This window comes from Mobula hypostoma, chromosome 8 (genome assembly GCF_963921235.1).
Source record: "Mobula hypostoma chromosome 8, sMobHyp1.1, whole genome shotgun sequence".
In the NCBI taxonomy this organism is placed as follows: domain Eukaryota; kingdom Metazoa; phylum Chordata; class Chondrichthyes; order Myliobatiformes; family Myliobatidae; genus Mobula; species Mobula hypostoma.
This window is the reverse complement of record NC_086104.1, coordinates 57,072,596-57,097,476: the sequence shown is the minus strand read 5'-3', so window position 1 is coordinate 57,097,476 and position 24,881 is coordinate 57,072,596. Positions and strand designations below refer to the sequence as shown.

The 24,881-nt window shown below is 39.0% G+C and overlaps 1 protein-coding gene across 1 annotated transcript in view; it reads right to left on the bottom strand.

Annotated features, from left to right (window-relative positions):
- The window catches only part of LOC134350550 (echinoderm microtubule-associated protein-like 6), a 392,224-nt gene that overhangs the window by 38,697 nt on the left and 328,646 nt on the right, over positions 1-24,881 (bottom strand). The window contains exons 29-30 of the mRNA XM_063055883.1: positions 24,245-24,374; positions 16,216-16,314 (exon numbers count right to left, since the gene is read on the bottom strand). Coding sequence (XP_062911953.1) covers positions 16,216-16,314; positions 24,245-24,374 — 229 coding nt within the window. The remainder of the gene's footprint in view (positions 1-16,215; positions 16,315-24,244; positions 24,375-24,881) is intronic.

Sequence of the window (24,881 nt, the reverse complement as noted above, 5' to 3'; positions counted from 1 at the left end):
AGTCTGCAGCACAGGTAAACAATGAACAGTACAGTAAACAGCTCGCTGTCCTAGTGACAAAACCTTGGTGGTGGCAGGGTATTCATTAGTCTCACAGCCTGGGAGAAGCTGTTATCCTGTCTGGCAGTCCCTAGTCCTGACATTCTTGTGTCTCCTTCCTGACGGTGGTGTGTCAAAGCGATTATGGTATGAGTGATGTTTTGGGCCCTTCATATACAACGCTTCTGGTAAATGTCACAAATGGGGGGTGGGGGAAGAGGGAGACCCCGGTGATCCTCTTAGCAATTTTACTTTTCTTTGTGGGGTTTTGTTGTCAATGCCTGGGAGATTCCATACCACACAATGATGCAACCAGATAGGACACACTCGATGGTGCTCCTGTAGAAAGTTGTTGGAATGGGGTAAGGAAGCCTCACAAATCTCAATCTTTTCAGAAAGTGTAAACACTGCTGTGCCTTCTTGACTAATAAGGTGGTGTTGTGGAGCCAGGTTAGCTGTCATGAGAACATCAAGGAAATTTGTGCTCTGCACTCTCTCCATGGTACAGCCATTGATGTGCAATAGAGAGTAGTCAATCTGCGTCTTCCTTAAGTCCACAGTCACTGATTTTGTCTTGTCCACGATGAAATTTAGGTTGTTATTCTCACACCATTTGACAAAACCCTCTACCTCCTTTCTGTATGCCAACCCATCATTGTTGCTGATGAAGCCATAAACTGTAGTATCATCAGCAAACCAGATGCAGTTTGAGCTGGATCTGGCAGTGCATTTATCAGCCAGCAGTGTGAACAGCAGTGGGCTGAGCACACAGCTCTGGGGAGCACCAATGCTCAGCATGATGGAGTTTGAGATACTGCTGCCAACTTAGACTGACTGTAGTCTTTCCATCAAGAAGTCGAAGATCCAGTTACAGAGAGGGCTGTTGAGTCCCACTGAGGACAGTTTACCCACCTGTCTCAGAGGGATGATCAGGTGAAGTCAATAAACAATTCCTGGTGTACGAGGCATCATTTTCTAAATGGAACAGGATGAAGTGCAGGATTGAGGCCATGGCATCATCGGTGGACTGGTTTTTATGATAGGTTAACGGGAAAGGATTGAATGTAGCTGGAAGGTGGAATTTTATATGATCCAAAGCACTTCATGATTGTTGAGGTCAGTGCCACTGGGCTGATTCGTTTATGCCAGTCTATTTATTTTGCGATACAGCGTAGAGTAGGCCCTTCTGGCCCTTTGAGCCAGCTCACCCCAGATGCCCCTGACAAGCCCGATTTACCCTAACTGAATGACAGGACAATTTACAATGACCAGTTAACCTACCTGGTATGTCTTTGGACTATGGGAGGAAACTGAAGGACCTGGAGAAAACCCACACATTCCACAGGGATGATGTACAGATCCCCCTTACAGAATGGCACCAGAATTGAACTCTGAACTCCCCAAGCTGCAGAGCAACATGCCAATCGCTACACTACTGTGGCGTCCAGTTACCGTTGCTCTCTAGGGCATCAGAATGATGGTGGGTGCCTTGAAGCATGCAGGGACAATAGTTTGTTGCAAAGAGATGTTGAAGATGTCTGTTAAAACTTTGGTTAGCTGTAGTGCACAAGTCCTCAGCACCTGACCAGATCTGTTGTCTGGCCCTGCTTTCTGTGGGTTTACCGTGGCTCACATCCTCCTCATTTTGGCTGTGGCCAGACAGGGTGCCTATTCCTCAGGAGGAAAGTGAGCTTCCCTTGATGTGTCATCATTCATTGTGTTAAATCGTGTATCGAAGGCATTCTGCCTATCAGGAAGGGTGGCATCGTTGTCACTGATGCGCAGGATGGACTTGTAATTTGTTATTGTTTGTATACATTGTCACAAGCGCTGCATGTCCCTGGTGTCACAAAGGAGTCTGTGAATCTCGCTTTGATTTCCTGATGACACGGGGGAGTATAGCTCTTGCTGACCTTCGATCCCTAAGCAGTGCATGAACCTCTGCGGTCAGCCATAGTTTTCAATTTGCCCCAGGCAGTATAGTGGTTAATCCCCATAATGTATTCCATGCACTTTCCTACGTAGCTTGTCACTGATCCCGCATACTTATCAATGTTAACTTGTTGATTGTAGGTAACCACCTCCCTGAATATTTTGCATCCGTGCTTATGAAACAGTTTTAAAGCACTGAGGTGGCACCTTCTGTCCAGGTCCTGATCTCCCTGTAAACTGGTTTGACTCATTTAACCAGTGGTCTGTATGCAAGGATTAGCAAAATGGGTGTGTGGTCTGAGTATCTGAGATGGGGTTGGGCGGGGGGCAGCCTTGCAGGCTGCACGAATGCTGGTATAGACAAAGTTTAATATATTCCCTCCTCTGGTTGCGAAGTGGAACGCTGGTAGAACTTTAGCAGGACAGTTTTTAAAGTTGGTCTGATTGAAGTCACCAGCAACAATAAAGAAACCATCAAGGTGGGTGGCAAGGTGCTCGCAGATGGTGATGTAGAGCTCCTGCAGCGATTCCCTAGCACTAGCACAGATGGTGGTGGGGGGTGTAAATGTAAACAGCAACAATCACAATGGCAGTGAACTCCCTTGGTAAATAGAAGGGCCTGCAATTCACCATTAAAAACTCTATCTGCGGCGAGCAGTGGACTATTACTACCAAGGCGTTCACACACCAGCTCTTATTTATGTTGTCCCACAGATCTCTTCCATGGGTTATACCTGAGGTCACAGCATTTCTGTCCACTGAAAGGAGATTAGGCATTCTAGCTGGATGGCCAAATCTGGAGCCATGTTTCTGTCAAGACAGGTGCGCAGCAGTCCCTCATGTCCCACTGGTTCAGACGAAGGCACAGATAATCCATTTTAATTTCTCGTGATCGGATGTTAGTGAGAAAAATCACTGGGAACTCGTGTCTGCAGGGACCTGCTTTAATTCCGCTCAAATACCAGCACGCACTGTGTTTCTGCATCCTGGCACACTTCCAATATCAGATTCCCAAATAGCTGCAGTAGGCTGCAGCACAGTGCGAGAGCCCGTTTCACATGTTAGGCCATAACTGCACAGCACTTCCATTATCCAGCTCACTAGTGAAGTAGACTTGGAGAATTTAGTGTTTTTAGAGCTACTTCTAAAACTACCTTTTAGAGTTCATCATTCCACCTAATGCCTTCTCTCAGCTAAATGACCCAATAACATTACAATACTTTGGGATTATCAACTAATTATAGCTTAGTTACTGACTCATATTTTTAAAGAGTCTGGCAGTTTATATAGCAGTCTTCATGATTGTTTCAAACTGTAAAAGCAGATACTCATAAGAACATAAGAAATAGGAGCAGGAGTAGGCCATCCAGCCCATCAAGCCTGCCCCACCATTCAATAAGATCATGGTTGATCTGTCCATAAACTCAGCTCCATCTACCTGCCTTTTCCCCATATCCCTTAATTCCCTTACTATGTAAAAATCTATCTAACTGTATCTTAAATATAGTTAGTGAAGAAGTCTCAACTGCTTCCCTGGGCAGAGAATTCCACAGATTCACCACTCTCTAGGAAAAACAGTTCTTCTCATTTCTGCCCTAAATCTTCTCCCCTGAATCTTGAGGCAATGTCCCCTGGGTTCTAGTCTCACCTACCAATGGAAACAACTTTCCTACTTCTATTTTATCTATCCCTTTCAAAATTTTGTATCTTTCCATAAGATTCCATTCTTCTGAATTCCAGAGAGTATAGTCCCAGGTGACTCAACCTGTCCTCATGGGTTAACCCCTTCATCCTCAGAATCAATCTGGTGAACCTCCTCTGCACTGCCTCCAAAGCCAGTATATCCTTCCTCAGGTACAGTCGGCCCTCCTTATCCGCGAGGGAATGGTTCCGGGACCCCTCGCGGATACCAAAAATCGCGGATGCTTAAGTCCCTTATTCAACCTGTCTCAATGCTGGACCTTAGGACCCAGTGGAACCCCGGACCTTTTTAACCTGTCTCAGTGCGGTGGGCATTAGGAACCAGCAGCGGAGCTCTGAATCCACAGTGTTTCTGTTCACGAAAATAATCACGATCGCGATTTAAAATAAAGTGGAAATAATAAAGTGATCAGAAAGAGGTGAAACGCCATTGGTCATTGGAAAAGCGTTAGGCTACAGTCGGTCAACGATCGGAACAATTTTAAAGGATAAAATGAGAAAGGCCCTGCCCGATTAAAGCAAAAATTCTTACGCAGCAACTCAGTGGTTTAATTATTGGGTTTTGGGTTTTTGATTCTCCACATTAACCCGGCAGGGATGGACAGCGCGCTCGGGAGTGATCTGTCACTGGATCAAAGTCGGGAACGATCTGTCACTGGATCGAACTCAGGAACTTCTGTTCCCGAGCCCGGCACTGAAACATACGTTTCTTAAGTATTTTATATGCATAGAAAGGTGAAATACATACTACATACTAAGACAAATGTTTGACTAACTGATGCTAAATAATATACCGGATGTACCTGTTCTGATTTACTTAGTAAGAAAACTCCCATTTTTTTTCCGATCCCGATCCACGATAACCTACGCACATCTTCCCGTATACTTTAAATCATCTCTAGATTACTTATAATACCTAATACAACGTAAATGCTATGTAAAATAGTTGTAATACTGCATTGTTTAGGGAATAATGACAAGAAAAAGAAGTCTGTACATATTCGAACAACAAGTGCTGGAAGAGCACTTCCGGGTTTTCTCGATTCGCGGTTGGTTGAATTTGCGCATGCATAACTCGCGGATAAGGAGGGCCGACTGTATGGAGACCAGAACAGCACACAGTACTCCAGGTGCGGTCTCACCAGTACCCTGTACAGTTGCAGCATGACCTCCCTGCTCTTGAGTTCAATCCCTCTAGCAATGAGGCCAACATTCCGTTTGCCTTCTTAATAACTTGTTGTACCTGCAAGCCAACTTTTTGCGATTCATAAACAAGCACTCACAAGTCCCTCTGCACAACAGCATGATGTAATCTTTAACCATTTAAATAATAATCTGCTTTTCTATTATTCCTTCCAAAGTGGGTGATCTCGCATTAACCAATGCTGTATTCCATCTGCTAGACCTTGGCCCACTCACTTAACCTATCTATACCCCTCTGTAGACTCTCCACAACCTCTGTACAATTTGCTTTTCCATGCAGTTTAGTGTCATCAGCAAATTTTGCTACGCTACACTCAGTACCCTCTTCCAAATCATCAATATAAATGGTAAACAGCTGCAAGCCCAGCACCGACCCCTGCAGCACCCCACTCACCACTGACTGCCAACCGGAGAAACACCTATTTATACCAACTCTCTGCCTTCTATCGGTTAACCAATCCAATATCCATGACAATGCACTTCCTCCGACTCCATGCATCCGTATCTTATTTATAAGTCTCTTGTGCGGCACCCTATCGAACACCTTCTGGAAATCCAAGTATACAACATCCCCCTGTTCCCCTCTATCCACTGCACTCATTATGTCCTCAAAGAGCTCCAGTATGTTTGCCAAACAGGACCTGCCCTTTCTGAATCCATGCTGCATCTGTCTAATGGAACCACTCCTTTCTAAATGTTTCGCTATTTCTTCCTTCATGACAGCTTCAAGCATTCTCCCGACTACAGATGTTAAGCTCACTGGCCTATAGTTGGCAGTCTTTTGCCTACATCCTTTTTAAAAAAGTGGTGTGACATTTGCTGTCTTCCAATCCGCCGGAACCTGCCCAGAGTCTAAGAGAGTTTTGATAAATGATTACCAACACGTCTGCTATAACCTCCACCAATTCCCTCAGCACCCTGGGATGCATCCCATCAGGACCAGGGGACTTATCTACCTTCAGGTCCTCTAGTTTGCCCATCACCATCTCTTTAGTGACAGTGATTTTATCGAGGTCCTCACCTCCCATTTTGTCCATAACATCCTTCTTTGGCATATTAGATATTTCATACTTTATTGTCGCCAACCAATTGATACTACAGCATACAATCATCACAGCGATATTTGATTCTGCACTTCCCGCTCCCTGGATTACAAATATTAAATATTAAAAATAGTAACAATTAGTAAATATAAGAATTTAAATTATAAATCATGAATAGAAAATAGAAAAATGGAAAGTAAGGTAGTGCAAAAAAACTTAGAGGCAGGTCCGGATATTTGGAGGGTACGGTCCAGATCTGGGTCAGGATCCGTTCAGCAGTCTTATCACAGTTGGAAAGAAGCTATTCCCAAATGTGTCCTCCATTGTGAAGACCGACACAAAATAGTTGTTCAATGCCTCAGCCATTTCCTTATCACCCAATATCAATTTCCTCTTCTCATCTTCCAAGGGACCCTACGTTGACTTTAGCCATCCTCTTCCTCACGGTTTATATTTTTTAAAGTTTCTTTTAAAAACAATGCTTGCACACATGGGTGAAATAGTAAGAATTCTCTCGGAATAGCACAAACCTCAGAAGGCAAGACAGGACGGTGGAAGAGGGAATAGGTCAATAAGGGCTCTCAAGATCACCTGCATACACCTCGGGTATCCTGGTTGTTAATGCAAACAATGCATGTCACTGTGTTTTGATAATTAAATCTAAATCTGAACAGGAGAGTATGGTTGTTCAGCATGCTCAAAGAGTGATGTCCCCGAATCCTAAAGAGGAATAGCTTGTGATGTCTGTGTTAAAATCAGACATGCTAATGTCAACTGCTGCAACAAAAGCAAAACTACAGGCTGTAAAAGTGACCATGCCAGTGAAGTATGTTCTTGTGCCCGCTCAGCTGGAGCTGAACATTGACTTACTTGCCACTTCTTGGTTTTTTAAGCACTGTTGTGTAGATGCTGAGTGATTCCTACATCCATTTTCAGCTGCTGTCCAAGTACATCACTTTTGGTCCTGTTCTCATGCAGACACAGGAACCCACCTTTCTCTTTGATAACTTGGTTTGTATACATTTAACCAATGTGGATGTACGCACATGGGCCTCCAATATTTTGCCAATTTTTCATCCTGTTTTCATTCTTACTGACATGTCAACTTCAGAATATATTATTTCGACTTCATACTTTGATCATACTTTTATCTGTTCTACTGAATCAGAATCCCAGCTGTAATACCAAAGAATACACTCCAAAACTAGCTGTGCCCATAACCAAACTATCTCATTACAAAACCAGCATCCACCTGACAGTGGAAAATTGCCTAGGTTTGTCATGCTCACAAAAAGCAGAAAAACACAAGCCAGCTATTTACCACCCAATCAATATGCTCTCAATTATCAACAAGGTGATGGAAGATGTCATTGACGGTACTGTTTGGAGGCACACACTCACCAATAACCAGATCACTGATGCCCAGTTTAGGATTTTACATAGACCAGTTGGTTCTGACCTCATCATTACTTGCTTCAAATATAGGCCAAAGAGTTAAATTTCCAAGTTTGAGTGATATGAGGCAAATTGGTCCTGACTTCAAGCATCAAAGTGGCCTGATAAAACTGAGGTCTATGGGCATTAAGGGGATTATGCTAGATGTGAATTTTCCACAATAATAACCTCGCTAAGCAAAATTAGGTGCTGTTTAATTGGATAGAAACATTATGCAAAACAAGCTGTTGTGTGCTTTTATGCTCTTCAAAGTTCAAATTAAATTAATAATCAAAGTATGTATATATGTGACCATATATACTACCCTGAGATTCATTTTCTGCAAGCGTATACAGGAAACAAGAAATACAATAGAATTTCATGAAAAATATAGATAAACAATGAGTGACAAGCACCAATATTCAAAAGAAGACAAACTGTGCAAATAAAAGAAATACAATAATGAGAATAAAAGAAGTAAAAAGTCCTTGAAAGTGGATATGTAGGTCTAGAGTCAGTTCAGACTAATTGAAGTTAGCCATTCTGGTTCAGGAGCTTGATGGTTGTATGGTAATAACTGTTCCTGAACTTGGTGGTGTGGGACCTAAGGCCTGTCCAATGTAGTACCAAGAAGAGGACATGGCCCGGATGGCGAAGGTCTTTAACGATCAATGCTGCTTTCTTGAGCTCTATGTAAATGTACTCAATGGTTGAGAGCACTTCGTCTATGATGAACTAGGTTGTATCTGTAGCCTTTTCTGTTCCATTTTCACATCAAGCAGTAATGCAACCAGTTAGGGTACCCACCACCGTGCATCTATAAAAGTTTGTCAATGTTTCTCAAAGTTTTTGGTCTACTAAACTTCAGATAAAAATGTCTACTTGATGTTAAATAACCTTTGGGTTAGCACACACAAATTTGAGAAGATTTGTATGATAGGCCTAAATTATTGTTTAAGCCAATGTTAATTTCTTGTGCTGGGTTTGACAGTTCTAGAACAGTACTGGTATTCTTATTTTAGGAAGGATGCAATGGAAGCCATTTAAAGAAGCTTTACTGGACTGATACCTGCGATGGCCAGGTTGTCTCACATGGAAAGACTGGAAGGCTAGGTTAGTATCCAGTGGAGAACAGGAGGCAAGAGGCGACTCAGGTGATATAGACAAGATCCTGAGCAGTCTTGCCTGGGTCGATGTGGAAATGTTTCTTCTTGAGGGAGAATCTAGATTAGGAGTTACTATTTAAAAGTCATGCTTTATGAGTGGATCTTAAAATAAGAAATGGATTATTTTAAAGACCTCTACCCCTCAATAGTGGGAATTGAGCAAATATACAGGAAAATTGTACAGAGGTGTAGGAAAACTGGAATTGTAATTGGGTGGGTGGGAGAAGGGGTAAAGTAAGAAGCTCGGAAGGGAAAAGGTCAAGGAGATTAAGGGCTAAAGAAGAAAAAAATCTGATCGGACAGGACAGGACAGGACAGATGGCACTTCACATGCAAGTTCGCCAGGGTCATCTATCTGGTTACACACATCAAAGTTGCTGGTGAACGCAGCAGGCCAGGCAGCATCTCTAGGAAGAGGTGCAGTCGACGTTTCAGGCCGAGACCCTTCGTCAGGACTAACTGAAGGAAGAGTGAGTAAGAGATTTGAAAGTTGGAGGGCGAGGGGGAGATCCAAAATGATAGGAGAAGACAGGAGGGGGAGGGATGGAGCCAAGAGCTGGACAGGTGATTGGCAAAGGGGATATGAGAGGGTCATGGGACAGGAGGTCCGGGGAGAAAGACGGCGGGGGGGGGAACCCAGAGGATGGGCAAGGGGTATATTCAGAGGGACAGAGGGAGAAAAAGGAGAGTGAGAGAAAGAATGTGTGTATAAAAATAAGTAACAGATGGGGTACGAGGGGGAGGTGGGGCATTAGCGGAAGTTAGAGAAGTCGATGTTCATGCCATCAGGTTGGAGGCTACCCAGACGGAATATAAGGTGTTGTTCCTCCAACCTGAGTGTGGCTTCATCTTTATAGTAGAGGAGGCCGTGGCTAGACATGTCAGAATGGGAATGGGATGTGGAATTAAAATGTGTGGCCACTGGGAGATCCTGCTTTCTCTGGCAGACAGAGCGTAGCTGTTCAGCAAAGCGGTCTCCCAGTCTGCGTCAGGTCTTGCCAATATATAAAAGGCCACATCGGGAGCACCGGATGCAGTATATCACCCCAGCCGACTCACAGGTGAAGTGTCGCCTCACCTGGAAGGACTGTTTGGGGCCCTGAATGGTGGTAAGGGAGGAAGTGTAAGGGCATGTGTAGCACTTGTTCCGCTTACACGGATAAGTGCCAGGACGGAGATCAGTGGGGAGGGATGGGGGGGACGAATGGACAAGGGAGTCGCGTAGGGAGCGATCCCTGCGGAAAGCGGGGGGGGAGGGAAAGATGTGCTTAGTGGTCGATCTATCTGTTTCTACTTCATCAGTGAGACCCAACGCATACTGGGGAGACTGCTTTGATGAGTGTCTTCGGTCTGTCTACTGCACAAGACAGAATGTCCCATGGCTACCCATTCTCCTTCTGACATATCTGTCCATAGTCTCCTCTCTTGCCATGATCAGGCTAAACTCAGGCTAGACGAGCAACTCCTCAGATTCCATCTGGTTAGCCTCTAACCAGATGCATTGAATATTTATTTCTCCAACTTCTGGTAATTACTCCCCCTTCCTCCTCCTCCTCTTTTCCCATTCCCCTTTCTAGATACTCTCCTACTCTTTCTCTTCTCCTCACTTGCCCATCACCATTCTCTGGTTTCCCCCTCCTCTTTCTTCCTTAGTCCACTGTCCTCTCCTATCAGATCCCTCATTCTTCAGAACTTTATCTCTCCTACCTATCCCCTCCCAGCTTCTAATTTTATACTCCTCCCCTACTCACGCACCTTCCCCCTCATCTGGTCTTGCATTAACCTGTCACCTTGTACTCCTTCCCTTTCCTCCATCTTCTTATACTGGCTTCTGCCTCCTTCCTTTCCAGTCCTGGTGAAGGGTCTCGACTTGAAATGTTGAGTATATATTCCCCTCCATTGAAGCTGCCTGACCTGCTCAGTTCCTCCAGCATTTTTGTGTGCTGTATGTAGATAGCCTGACTAGAAAAGAGGCTACACTCGACCTCTTCTTTCTTTCTTTCTTTTTAAATCTTTTTATTGAGTAAGTATACAAAAAAGGTAAGCCATATAAACATTAATACAATGTTAAAGTATAATAAAATTCCAAAAGATAACAATACCAAAAAGAAAATACTACAAACAATGTAATTTAAGCATAAGAAAGCAAGATAACATAATAGTATACTAGATTTTATATATATCAATGGAAAAAAAAAGAAAAAAAAACCCCAAAAAAAAACCCACCGTGCAACTAACTAAAAGCAAAGCAAAGCAATGGGCTAACTTGAAACCAAACAGAGTTAAACTTAAAATCACGTCCTCAATCCCGACCTCCATTAAAACAGTGAAAAAAAAACAAGAAGGGTAAATATTACATTAAATGAAAATATCGAATAAAAGGTCCCCAAATCTGTTCAAATTTAAATGAAGAATCATAAAGATTACTTCTAATTTTCTCCAGATTCAAACATAAAATCGTCTGAGAAAACCAAAAAAAGGTAGTTGGAGCATTAAGCTCTTTCCAATGTTGTAAAATACATCTTTTCGCCATTAAAGTAAGAAATGCAATCATTCTACGGGCTGAAGGGGAAAGATTACTAGAAATTTTAGGTAGTCCAAAGATAGCAGTAATAGGGTGAGGAGAGATATCTATATTTAATACCTTAGAAATAATATTGAAAATATCTCTCCAAAAAGTTTCCAAAGTAGGGCAAGACCAAAACATATGAGTTAAAGAGGCTATCTGCCCCGAACATCTATCACAGAAAGGATTAATATGCGAGTAAAAACGCGCTAACTTATCTTTGGACATATGTGCTCTATGAACCACTTTAAATTGAATTAGGGAATGTTTAGCACAAATAGAGGAAGTATTAACTAATTGTAAAATCTGCCCCCAATCATCCACAGAAATGGTAAGCCCCAATTCCTGTTCCCAATCTACCCTAATCTTATCAAATGGAGCTTTCCTAAGTTTCATAATAATATTATAAATCATAGCCGATGCACCTTTCTGACATGGATTAAGGTTAATTATCGAATCTAAAATATATGTAGGAGGAAGCATTGGAAAGGAAGAAAGTATAGTACTTAGGAAATTTCTAACTTGTAAATATCTAAAAAAATGTATTCTTGATAAGTTATATTTATTAGATAATTGTTCAAAAGACATAAGGGAACCATCTAAAAATAAATCCAAAAACCGTAAAATACCCTTAGTCTTCCAAGTTTGAAAAGCGCGATCCGTAAAAGAGGGAGGAAAAAATATGTTACCTAAAATAGGAATCGCTAACCCGAATTGATTAAGATCAAAAAATTTTCTGAATTGAAACCAAATGCGCAAAGCATATTTAACTATCGGGTTAGAGACCTGCTTAAGGCGTTTCGAATCAAAAGGAAGAGAGGAACCTAAAATAGAACCAAGTGTATAACCCTGAACAGATTGTAATTCCAATGCTACCCATTTAGGAATAGATAGTATGTCCCGGTCAAGTAACCAAAATTTCATATGTCGAATATTAATAGCCCAATAATAAAATCTAAAGTTAGGTAATGCTAAACCTCCATCTCTCTTAGCTTTCTGTAAATGTATTTTACCCAGTCTCGGATTCTTATTCTGCCAAATAAATGAAGAAATTTTAGAGTCAACTTTATCAAAAAAAGATTTAGGAACGAAAATTGGTAATGCCTGAAACACATATAAAAATTTTGGCAAAAAAAACATCTTAACTGCATTAATACGACCAATCAAAGTTAAATATAAGGGAAACCATTTAGATGAAAGTTGAGTAATATGGTCTATTAATGGTAAAAAGTTAGTCTTAAATAAATCTTTATGTTTACAAGTAATTTTAATCCCAAGATATGAAAAGTAATTATTAATCAATTTAAATGGAAATTTATAATATAAGGGAAGATGTTTATTAATCGGAAAAAGTTCACTCTTACTAAGATTTAATTTATAACCTGAGAAAAGACCAAATTGTGCTAATAACTCTAAAACAGCAGGAATGGATCTCTCAGGATTAGAAATATATAAAAGTAAATCATCAGCATAGAGTGATAATTTATGGGACTTTAATCCCCGAGTTATCCCAGTAATATTTGAAGATTCTCGAATAGCAATTGCAAGAGGTTCTAATGCAATATCAAATAATAGGGGACTAAGAGGACAGCCTTGTCGAGTACCACGAAAGAGAGGAAAAAAAGGTGAGTTTAAGGAGTTAGTACGAACCGAGGCTACAGGGGAGTGATATAACAGTTTAATCCAGGATATAAATTTCAAGCTAAAATTAAACATTTCAAGCACCTTAAATAAATAAGGCCATTCTACTCTATCAAAAGCTTTCTCGGCATCTAAAGAAATAACACACTCAGGAACATTTTGTGAGGGAGTATAAACGATATTTAACAATGTACGAATATTATAAAAAGAGTAACGACCTTTAATAAAACCCGTTTGGTCTTCCGAAATAATAGAAGGAAGTACTTTTTCTAGTCTATTTGCTAATAACTTAGAAAAAACTTTAGAATCAACATTTAATAAAGATATTGGTCTATAAGATGCACATTGAGCAGGGTCTTTATCCTTCTTTAGTATTAAAGAAATTGATGCTCTATTAAAAGATTCCGGAAGTTTACCAAGTTTCAAAGAAGCCTCAAAAACCTTATAGAGCCAAGGAATCAATAAAGAAGCAAAACATTTATAAAATTCAACGGTAAACCCATCAGGGCCAGGAGCTTTCCCCAGATTCATAGAAAAAATAACATTCTTAATCTCATCCATTGTAATGGAAGTATCTAATAAAGAAGACATATCCTGTGAAATCTGAGGGAAGTCTAACTTATCTAAAAAATCATTCATATATTTAGAATCTCGAGGAGACTCTGATTGATATAAAGAAGAATAAAAATCACAAAAGGTTTGATTAATCCCCACATGATCCAATATCAATCGATCATTTTGGTTATAAATCTGATTGATTTGAGATTTAACATAATTAGATTTCAATTGATTAGCCAGCAGCTTGCCAATTTTATCACTGTGAACATAAAAATCACTTCTTGTTTTCTTTAATTGGTTTACAATCGAGGACGAGAGTAGTAAACTGTGTTCCATTTGAAGTTCAGTTCTTTGTTTGTATAGCTCCTCAGAAGGAGCCATAACATATTTCTTATCAATTTCTTTAATCTTGTCCACAATTGCCATCTCCTCCTGCTTCTGTTTCTTCCTCAAAGCAACGGAATACGAAATAATCTGACCCCGAATATAGGCTTTAAAAGTGTCCCAAAGAGTGTTAACCGAAATATCTTCTGTATGGTTAATTGTAAAAAAAAGCTCAATCTGTTCATTCATAAAATTAACAAAGTCCGAGTCCTGAAGCAACAGCGAATTAAAACGCCATTGTCTATTGTTTGGTATATTGGCCATAATTTTAATAAAAAGCTTAAGTGGAGCATGATCCGAAATGGTTATAGAATCATAATCACATTTAATCACTGAAGGAATGAGACTCACTGAAGGAATGAGACGACCTCTTCTAAGGAATGAAGCCAGGCAGTGGGTGAATTGTCAGTAGTGGAGTACTTTGTGAGCAGTGGCCATAATCTGTTCTAATTATGAAAAAAATATAGAACTGGTTCACAATTTCAAGTCCTAAGCTGGGGCAAGGTTAGTTTTGATGGCATTAAACAGAAATTCACATAGATGATTTTGAGAGGACATTAATGGGTAAAGGTACATCTGAATTGAAAGATGTTTAAAAGTGGAAGAGTTTAGACACATGTTCCTGTCAGAGTATAGGGCAAACCTGCCAGGAATAGGGAATCCTGATTGATGATGTATATTAAGGCAATGATCAAGAAAAAAAAGAGATATTTATCAGGTGTAGGAGCTGCAATCAAGTAAATCCTTTGTGGAATTTATGGGTGTATGCGTACACTTAAGAATGAAAAGAGATATCCATGGCTGATAAGGCAAAAAAAATCTGAAATGATTCTGGAAGTATTAAGGGCAAAAGGGTAACTAGGGAGAGAGAAGGTCTCTTTAAGGATCAGTGTGGTTATCGATGATGTATTATACCACAAGAAATTTGACTTTACTTCTTGTCTACATTTACCATGGACAGGGATGTGGAAACCAGTGAGTTCAGGGAAGAGAAAAGTGTCATCCTGAAACTTATCAACATTATGAAAGAGGAGGTATTGGCAGCTTTGAAGCAGTTAGAGGCAGTTAATTTCACAGGGTCAGACCAGGCATATACTGGTAAATTGTTGGAAACAAGCAAAGGAATTGCTGGGAACCTGGCAGAAAGTTGTATCCTCATTAGTCACAGAAAGGTACCAGAATATTAGAGTATGGCTAGATGTCCCTGAATTTAAGAAGGGCTACATAGACTTCACAGTGGTGAAAAGGCTCCTGGAGGAGATTCTAAAAATATTTATTTGTATTTGAAAGGCAAGGAATGACAAGTGACTATCAGCATGGCCTTGTGAGTGGGAAATAACATATCACAAATTTAATGGAGTCTTTTGAAGAGGCAACTGGGTTGATAAATGACAGCAGGACATTTGATAGTGTTTACGTGTACTTTAGCAAAGCCATTGACAAAGTACCACAAGGTAGGCAGGTCTAGAAAGTTAGAACATACGGGATCCAGGATGAACTAGACAACTGGATATAAAATTGGCTTGGTGGTAGGAGACAGAGGTGGTAGTGGAGGGTTGCTTTTCATATTGGAGGCCTGTGACCAGTGGTGTGCAACAGGGATCAGTGCTGGGTCCTTTGTTGTTTGTCTTCTTTATTAATGATTTGGATGAGAACGTAGGTGGCATGATTAACAGGCTTGTATAATACATCAAAATTGGTTGGATAATGGGCAGTGAAGGAGGGTAGGATATTGATCAACTGGAAAAGTGGATGGTGAATTGGCAGATAGAATCTAACTCCGATAAATGCAAAGTGATGCACTGAGAAGCTAAACTAGGACAAGGTGTAAACAGTGAATGACAGAGCCCTGAAGAATATTGTTGAAAAGAGAGATTTATGGGTACAAGTATATTGTTCCCTGAAAATGGTGTCACAGGTAGGCAGGGTGTATGGCATGTCTGCCTTCATTACTGTGGCACTGAGTACAAGAGATGAGATGCCATGTTGCAATTGTACAAAACATTGGTTAAACCATACTTAAGTATTGTCTGCAATTCTGGTTGCCCACCTTCAGGAGGAAGCAGTTAAGCTAGAAGGGATAACATACTGAAGTTTAGTTTTCCTGTTCATTTCTCATGCTATTGCTCTTCATTCCTCTTCTTCCAAAGAATTTTTAAAAGCCAGGCATAAAAGACCATTGTAATGAATTTCCTCAGAACTGTTCAAATTACATTGTGCAAAAAACTGAAATGGAATCCATGTAAATGGGATAATCTAATGATCAGTTTGCAGCAAAGCAGGTACTATTCTGAGAAAATTCTTGGCTGAGCTCTTAAGTAATCATTTACTCTTTTCTATTCTTTGTGATGCCCTTCACAGATCTTGTTTATTCACCTACTTAAAATAATTGCAATAAAAATTGACAAAAAATATTATTCAAATACTATGTTAACATATGGATAAATACAATAGATCTGATTTGTGGGTTGAGATTTAAATGTTGCAAGAAGTTACTTAACAATAATGAAATTCTACTGCTTAGTGATGAAGAAGTAATATGTCTTACCTATTTGTCCAGTTGCCACAATATTTTTGTATTTTGGGTGTTGGTTGACAGTTAAGCAAAGTATATCATCTGTATGTTCCACATAAAAACTCTGCAGACCTGATCAAAATAATTTCAAATGAAATACAATATAAAATACAAAATTAAATATCAACATTTCAGCTTTATAAAGTGCTTCTACATGGAAACAGGTTATTAAATACTGAAAAGCACTGAAATTCTCTAAATGCTGTTGAGTATGGGATTAATTGAAAATTTCAAACTAATTTGAAGTTTCAAGAGTCAAGGTATGCAGACAGGGTTAAAACACAGGCCAATGTTCTCTAACTGAACCTTAGAACAACGTGGCTCATTTCTGTTCATATGTATACTACACTAAGTGCAAGTAAATGTATATTTAAAACAGCAGACAAGGAATCAATTAGCATAAATAGATAAAAATGTGAATTGTTCTTTAAAAAAATCTGTTGTTAACTTGTTTGCAATAATAAATGATCTATAAAAGGATGCAATAGATAAAGCAACACACACAAAATTCAGTTGAAACTCAGCAGGCCAGGCAGCATCTACGGAAAAGAGGAAACAGTCGACATTTCGGGCTCTTTTCCATAGATGCTGCCTGGCCTGCTGAGTTCCTCCAGCATTTTGTGTGTATTACTCGGATTTGCAGAATGTGCAGATTTTCTCTTGCTTGCAATTGATAAATCCTGCCAAGCATGTCTTCCATGGAAGGTTAGAGCGAGACTCCGTCAATATCAGAGAGCACTAGTTTTTATTTTCAAAACTAAATAATTAAGTGAGGCCAATATATAAAAACATTTTAAAGCAGATTAATATTTGCAGTTGCCACTAAACCTAGGGGTGTGGTTAGCAGTAAGGATAATGGCATCAGCAGCTGGATATATGCAGACCAACAGTATAGCAGATGTGTGCAAGGTGGAGTTTAATACATAGAGTGTGAGGTGATACAGTTTGGAGATGGGTGGAGAGAGGCAATATAGTCTTAATGGCATAGATTTAAAGTGTACAAACATAGGGACAAGGGGATGAGAATGAACGAACATGTGAAAATAACAGAACATGTTGGTACTAGTTAGCAAAAGCATCTTGGGCATCATAAATTGAAACTTTAGTAATTAGAAACATTAGTTACAAAAAAAAAGAAAGATGTGCTGAAACTTAAAGCAGCTCTTATTTGGCAACAATAAATTATTCTGTTCAATTCAGATCACTAGACTTTAAGAAAAATATTTTGGTCTTTGAGAGGGTGTAAAGGAGAATACCTGTAGTTTCAGTCTGAGGGCTTTTAACTATGAGTTGCATTGGAGAAACTGGAATTGTGTTCTTTGGAGCAAAGGAGATGGAAAGGAAATTTGGTAGTAATCTATAAAATTATAATAGATTTAGAAAACAGAAGAAGAGTTGTTTACATTTACTGATTACGTAAGGATTAAAGGACACAGATACTAGATATTTGGCAAAATATATTTTGCTAGCAATAGGCAGGGAAGGAACCGGTATTGTGGGGGAATGGCATTGAAGGAGGAATACAGGTATGTGATAAAGTTGGCATGCTTGATATGTTGAATGGCATCCTCTTGTGTGGTAATGATTCAATAGTTTACCTATTAATGCAGATATGTTTAACAAGCAATGCAATATTTTTAGCATTATTCAAGGATGCCAATTTACCAAGTGACAAACTATATATTGTAGAAGCTGTAGACTTTCAAGCTTGACAACTGTCCATATTGGAGACACTAAGTATCATTCACAAATGTAATAACATTTTACATCAACATCAAAACCTTTTCAAAATATTACATTAATATAATCATACATAAAATGCAGAAATATTACAGAACAGTAAAGGCCCTTCAACGCATGATGTGCAAACTTTTAATGTACTCTGAAGTCAATCTAACCCTTCACTCCTACAAAGCCCTTTATTTTTCTATCATCCATGTGCCTACCTCAGAGTTTCTCAAATGTCAACAATACATCTGCCTCTAGCAACACCTCCGGCAATGCATTCCCACATTCTCTGTGTACAATATTTACACTCTGACATTCCCCCCCCCCCCCATACTGTCCTCCCATCATCTTAAAATTGTGCCCCTTCATATTAGCCATTGCTGTGCTTAGAAAAAGTCTCTAGCTATCCACTCAAACAATGCCTCTATCATCTTGTACACTCCTGTAAAGTCAGCTCTCATCCTCCTTCACTCATAAATCCTATCTCTTTTGATTTTCTCCAAATATTTGACCAACATTGAAGTAAAACCCACGGTCTATAATTCTGGGAGTCTTTCTTAACATCAGTCTGTTCTAGCATATCAGCCTGTTTTGTGCTGTCCTCACAAATGTCAAGGTTCCTCTCAGTGGTGAATACTGAAGCAAAGTATTCATTATGGACCTTCCAAACCTCCTCCTCCTCCAGGCACTTGTTTCCTCTTCTTTTCCTGATCAGTACTAGTCATCCTCTTGTTCTTCACATATGTGTAGAATGCCTTGAGGTTTTCCTTAATCCTACTCACCAGGGCTTTCTCATTCCCCCTTCTAGCTCAGATAAGCCTATTCTTTTTTTTTAAATTTTATTTTTATTTGGATAAGGAATTCACAATTATCATGTACTTTTTTCACACATATAACCTTTTCCATTTTTTTATATGTATAAAACTACAATTATTTATACATTCTTAAGTACACATTGAGATGATATAAAAGGAAAATAAACATTTAAATAGATAATTATGTACTGTGGTAAATCTAACCTATTAGGCTAAGTAATGAAATTAGTTGTTAAGAAAAATGGTAATAATAGTTTCCATACAACCCTTCTGGACCATTTCCACTGGTCCAAAATGTTGCATACAAGCCTATATACCAACCATTGTAGGTGTTTATATCCCAATTTGTTCGTGCTTGTTCCTGCCCGCAGACATAATTATCCAATCCCTATGTACTTATTTACTTAATTTTTTCATTTTTTTTATCCCTTTCCCAAATCTTTCCCTTTACTTGTGTTAATTCTCTATTTTCCAAAAAAAAACAAACATTTAGACTAGGGGTGCTTACGTTAGCAATATTACTGTGTTGATGAGAAGAGCTATATAAATCATTAGGAGAGTCATCTAAAGTCTGCTCGCATTGGGGTTATATATTCAATCCATTTATTTCCAGATTTGATAAAATGTTTCTTTTTGAGTTCTCAGGGAGTAAGTCAACTTTTCCATTTTAAATATTTCCAAGATAATTTCGTACCAATCTTCTAATGTAGGTGGTATTGGATTTAGCCATTTTCTAGTGATTGATTTCTTACTTGCCGCTAAGAGGGCCTGCAGCAACTTTATATCTTCCTTCTGTTCAAGGAACAATACATGCCCCAAATATCTGGGACCGAAGTACCTTAACTAATGTTCTATGAATACCTTCCCAAAATAGACTTAATTTAGGGCAATCCCAGAAAATATGAAAATGATTTGCCTCCTTGCACCTTCTCCAACACATCACATTTGTATCTTCATATTTTTCCTGATATGGGGTCTTGAAGTATCTTATAATGTTTTTCCAACAATGTTCTCTCCAAGTCAAAGAATTAGTCGAGGACCATTGAAAGCTGCAGATTTTCCCCCAAGCCTCCTCTGAAAGTACCAACTCCGCTTCTTTCTCCCATTTCTCTTTAATATACAGTGTATTTACATTTTTAGCATGGGAGAGTGCATTATATAGGCGAGAAACTGATTTACTAGGTATTGAACTGCAAGCCGAATTCAGAATCTTGAAAAATTCTAATTCTACTGTTGATAGGTCTGTATATCTACAACTCTGGTTAACATAGTTTCGTATTTGAAGGTACCTAAAAAAGTCATTATGTTCTAGGCCATGTTTGTCCTGCAGGATTTGGAAACTTTGTAATACTCTTTTATCTATAAATGAGAGGTGGGTTGTAAGACCTTTCTTTATCCATAGCTCAAATCTTTTATCTCCTCTGTTGGGAAGGAATTCGGTATCATATGCACACCATCTAAAGAGTTTTAACATGTTATTAATTCCACATGAATTAACCATCTTCTGCCATACTTTTAATGTAAGATTTATCCAAGCATTATTAAATTTTTCCAACTGGGCCATCAATCCTTTGTCAGCTATTGAGGCCTGAAGAGGAAAACTGTCAACTAATCCAAATTCTATTTCCTTCCATCTAGCCTTATATTCCCTATTACACCAATATAACAGAGGGGTTATCTGTGAGGCATAAAAATAATTTCTCAGGCAAGGAAGAACCATACCTCCTCCTTCCTTCCCTAACTGTAAGGTGTTATATCGAATTCTAGGTTTCCTTCCTTGCCAAATGAAGCGGGAAATCCATTTGTCCCATTCCCTGAATTGATTATCATCCACCTCCACTGGTAAAGTACAGAAAAGATATAATAACCGAGGAAGAATATTCATTTTTATAGTATTTATCCTTGAATTTAAACTTAAAAAGGGGATAAGATTCCATCTATGCATATCTGCTTTTATCTCTGAGATTAATGGCCCATAATTTACCTGTGACAGTGTTGAAAGATCCTTCGGCAGGGTTATTCCTAAATATTTTAATGATTTAGCTTCCCACTTAAGATCGTATGTATCCTGCAATTTTTTGGATGGTGTATAACTTAGGGACATAACCTGCGTTTTCTTTACATTTATTTTATAACCTGATATTTTCCCAAAGTCATCCAACAGTGTAAACAATCCTATAAATGATTTTTCTGGTTCACTCAGATAGACCAAAACATCATCTGCGAATAACGCCACTTTCTGTTCAATCCCTGCCACCTTGATACCTTTTACGATTTCGCTCTGTCTTATTAGTTGGGCCAGTGGTTCAATATATAGCGCAAAAAGGAGAGGAGAAATTGGGCATCCCTGTCTAGTGCCTCTCTCTAAAATGAAGGAGTCAGAGAGGTCCCCATTTATCTTAATTCGGGCTGTAGGGCTGTCATATAGAGTCTGAATTACTTTAATAAACCTTTCTTGAAAGCCGAATCTTCCTAACACTCTGTATAGGAATGCCCAACTAACCGAATCAAAAGCTTTCTCAGCGTCCAATCCTACTACCATTGTCTCTGTCTCGTTCTTATTAACCTGTTCTAATATGTGCAGAGTTCTCCTTATGTTGTCCTGTGTTTGTCTTTGTTGAATAAATCCAGTCTGGTCTAAATGGATTAGGCCAGGTAAAAGCTTTTCCAATCTGCGCGCTAATATAGATGTAAATAGTTTGTAATCTAAATTAAGAACACTAATTGGCCGATAATTGCCACATTCTAGTTTATCTTTACCCTCTTTAGGAATAACTGAAATAATCGCTTCTCTCCAGGAAGGTGGAGTTTCTCCTCTCTGCAAGATCCAATTAAAGGTGTTAAGTAGTAATGGGGCTAACTGTGTCTTCAGGGACTTGTACCACTCTGAGGTAAACCCATCAGAACCCGGGGACTTTCCAGCCTTTAACCTAGAGATGGCCACGTTCAGTTCTTTGACAGTTACTGGTTCTAATAAACTTTCATTTTGTAAATCTGTAAGTTTAGGTAGATCTAAAAAATTCAATACACTGTCTATATAGGGCTCATTGGGGGCCCGGGGTTGGGAGTACAGCTCTCGATAATATGTTTCAAAACTCTCTTGAATTTTCCCTATTGTACTCTCCACAAGCTTTGTCTTTGGATTCTTTATTTTATGAATTGTATTGTCTGCTTGTTGTTTTCGTAATTTATATGCTAATAATCTAGCTGATTTACCTCCTACTTCATAATACTTTTGTCTCAGGTAAAGAAAATTTCTTTGAGTTTCCAACGTATAAATATCATCAATTTCACTTTGCAATTTCCTAATTTCCTGTTTTCGATTTGAATTACTTTTGTTGCTATCTACAACTTGAAGTTGTTTTAATTTTCCTTGAAGGTCCGCTAATTTTTGTGCATTGATTTTTTTCTTGTGAGTAGTAATGGAAATAATTTTCCCTCTCAGTACAGCTTTCAATGTATCCCATAAAATCACTGGTGATGTTTCTCCCATGTCATTAAGGTCTAGATATTCTTTGATTTCTCCCCTTAATCTCTCCATTACTTTCGGGTTATTGAGTATATGTGAGTTTAGCCTCCATAGTGTTTTCCTCATTTTCCTTTCCAGGATTAGAGACATAGAGACTGGGCTATGATCTGACAGATCAATTGTTGCAATATTACAGTTTTTTATCCTGAATCTATCTGTATTAAAGATAAAGAAATAGTCTATCCTTGAATAGGCTGAATGAGGGAAAGAGTAATATGTATAATCTTTGCTAGTAGGGTGTAATTCCCTCCAGACATCTATAATTCCCAACTCCTCCATCAATGAATTCACTTTCCGAGTCAGAGGTTTATTCTGAGTAACTATTCTTGAAGAATCTAATATAGGATTTAATCTAATATTAAAATCCCCTCCACAAATTACTACCCCTCGAGAACTGACCATTAGGTCAAAAATGTGTCTATAAAATGACCAGTCACTACCTGGAGGAGCATAAACATCCAGCAATGTTATTTCTGTACCTTCTATTCTTCCTGTGATTTTTACAAACCGTCCTTCTTTGTCTCTAGTCTCTGAAATATGTTCATAATTAAGAGTACTTGATATTAAAGTAGCTACCCCTCTTTTGTGACTCAATTTATATGATGAATAAAATACATGCTTAAAGCCCATTCTTTTTAATTTTCCATGTTCAGATTGGCTCATATGTTTCCTGGAGGAAAGCTATTTGTGCCCTCTCTTTTTCCAATTTAGACATAATCTTATTTCTTTTAATTGGATTCAAAACCCCATTAACATTATAGGAAATTATTTTTACCAATTCAGTTTGCATTTTTCTCTAGTAGAAAAAAAGCACTCTCCTTTTCTAACCAAACAGTAAGCAATCCCTTCTCAACAGTAAACCAAGACATATAACCACACCCTAGACATTTCTGAACGTATAACATTTGAAAATTTTTCCCGACTTCCCACAGTGAGGCCTGAGCACCGACCCGCCTCAGTTCAGAGGGATAACCTCTATCTTCACCCTGTGTTAGAGGGCCCTCAGCAGTTTGAATAATCATAGAGAATTTTCTCCTATTTATGTCTCGACCATATTGCTATCATTCAAGTTATTCCGCCTAGTTTATTTTCCAGATAAGCCTATTCTTAAGCTCCTTCTTGGCAACCATATAACTTTTTAGAGCCCTTGTCTGATCCTTGATTCCTAAATCTCAAGTAAGCTTCTGTCTTCCTCTTGACTATACTGTATGTTCCAGATCTCTTGTCAACCATACCATCTGTTCTTGTGCCTCTCCAAGGCTAAGGTAAAGGTCAGCAAGTCGTGGTCACTGTCTCTGAAATGCTCACCCATCAAGAGATCTGACACCCAACCTGGTTCAATGCTTAGCATCAGATCCAGTATGACTTCTTTTCAAGTTGGTCTGACTACATATTGAGCCAGGAATCCTTCCTAGACACACCTAACAAATTCCATGCCATCTAAACCTTTTGCATTAAGGAGGTGGCAATTAATATATGGGAAGTTGAAGTCACCCATAACAATAGCCCTGTAATTTTTACACCATTCCAAAATCTGTCTCCTGCTCTGTTCCTCAGTGTCCCTGTACTAGAGCGGGGTGTGGGGGGGGGGGGTGCTGTTATGGAATACTCCCAATAGAGTGATTGTTCTCTTCCCATTTCTGATTTCAACCTATACTGACTCAATAGACAATTCTTCCACAAAGTCCTTCCTTTCTAGCAGTGGTACTATCCCTGATTAGTGACTTCCCTGTCACTTTTTCCTCTTGCCCTGTCCCTTTTGAAACATCTAAACCCCTGAACATTCAGCAGCCATTCCTGTCGTTGTGACAATCAAGTCCATAATAGCCACCTCATAGTTCCATGTATTGATTCATGCTCTAAGTTCATCACCCTTGTTCCTGATGCTTCTTGTATTAAAATAGACACACTTCATCCATACATTCATTACCTGATGACAGATTCTGAACAATGCCTGCAGCTGCTGTGTGAAAAATAATATCAGTTCCATCATTGAGATAATGAAGATTGTTGCGACAGTCAAAGCCTCTATATCCAAAAACATGTTCCAATACAAATTCCTGAAATCAAAAAACAGTTACTTAATATGAATAGAGGTAATTTAAAAGGTGCATATTTTGTTATGTAAACACTGTAACCAGGAAGTTTGGGACTGCAGTTGCCCAAATACTTGGGTACAAAACCTTTCTTTTCAACTGCTGTATTTGTTCTTCTAGATTACTTTGCTACTTACACAGACAAACTCACATCTATATTTAAAAGATAAGAAAATGCCAGAAACACGCAACAGGCAGCACCTGTGGAAAGAAAGACTAATTTCTGTCCTATTTCTGTATTTGTTGACTCATTAGGAGCAGTAATCCTAAGGTTCCTGCTTTTAAATCACTTTCGCAACTCCTGAAAGTTGGCTTGTTAGACCTCATTACTACTACATATTGCTGGAATGAAAGAACATCACAATAGTTGGTTCTTTACTTCTTCTTTTCAAGATCTTCTGCATTATTGCTCCTGGAAGTTAAATAATTTAATTAAAATTCTCTTATTCACCTTCAATCCTATAGTAATGA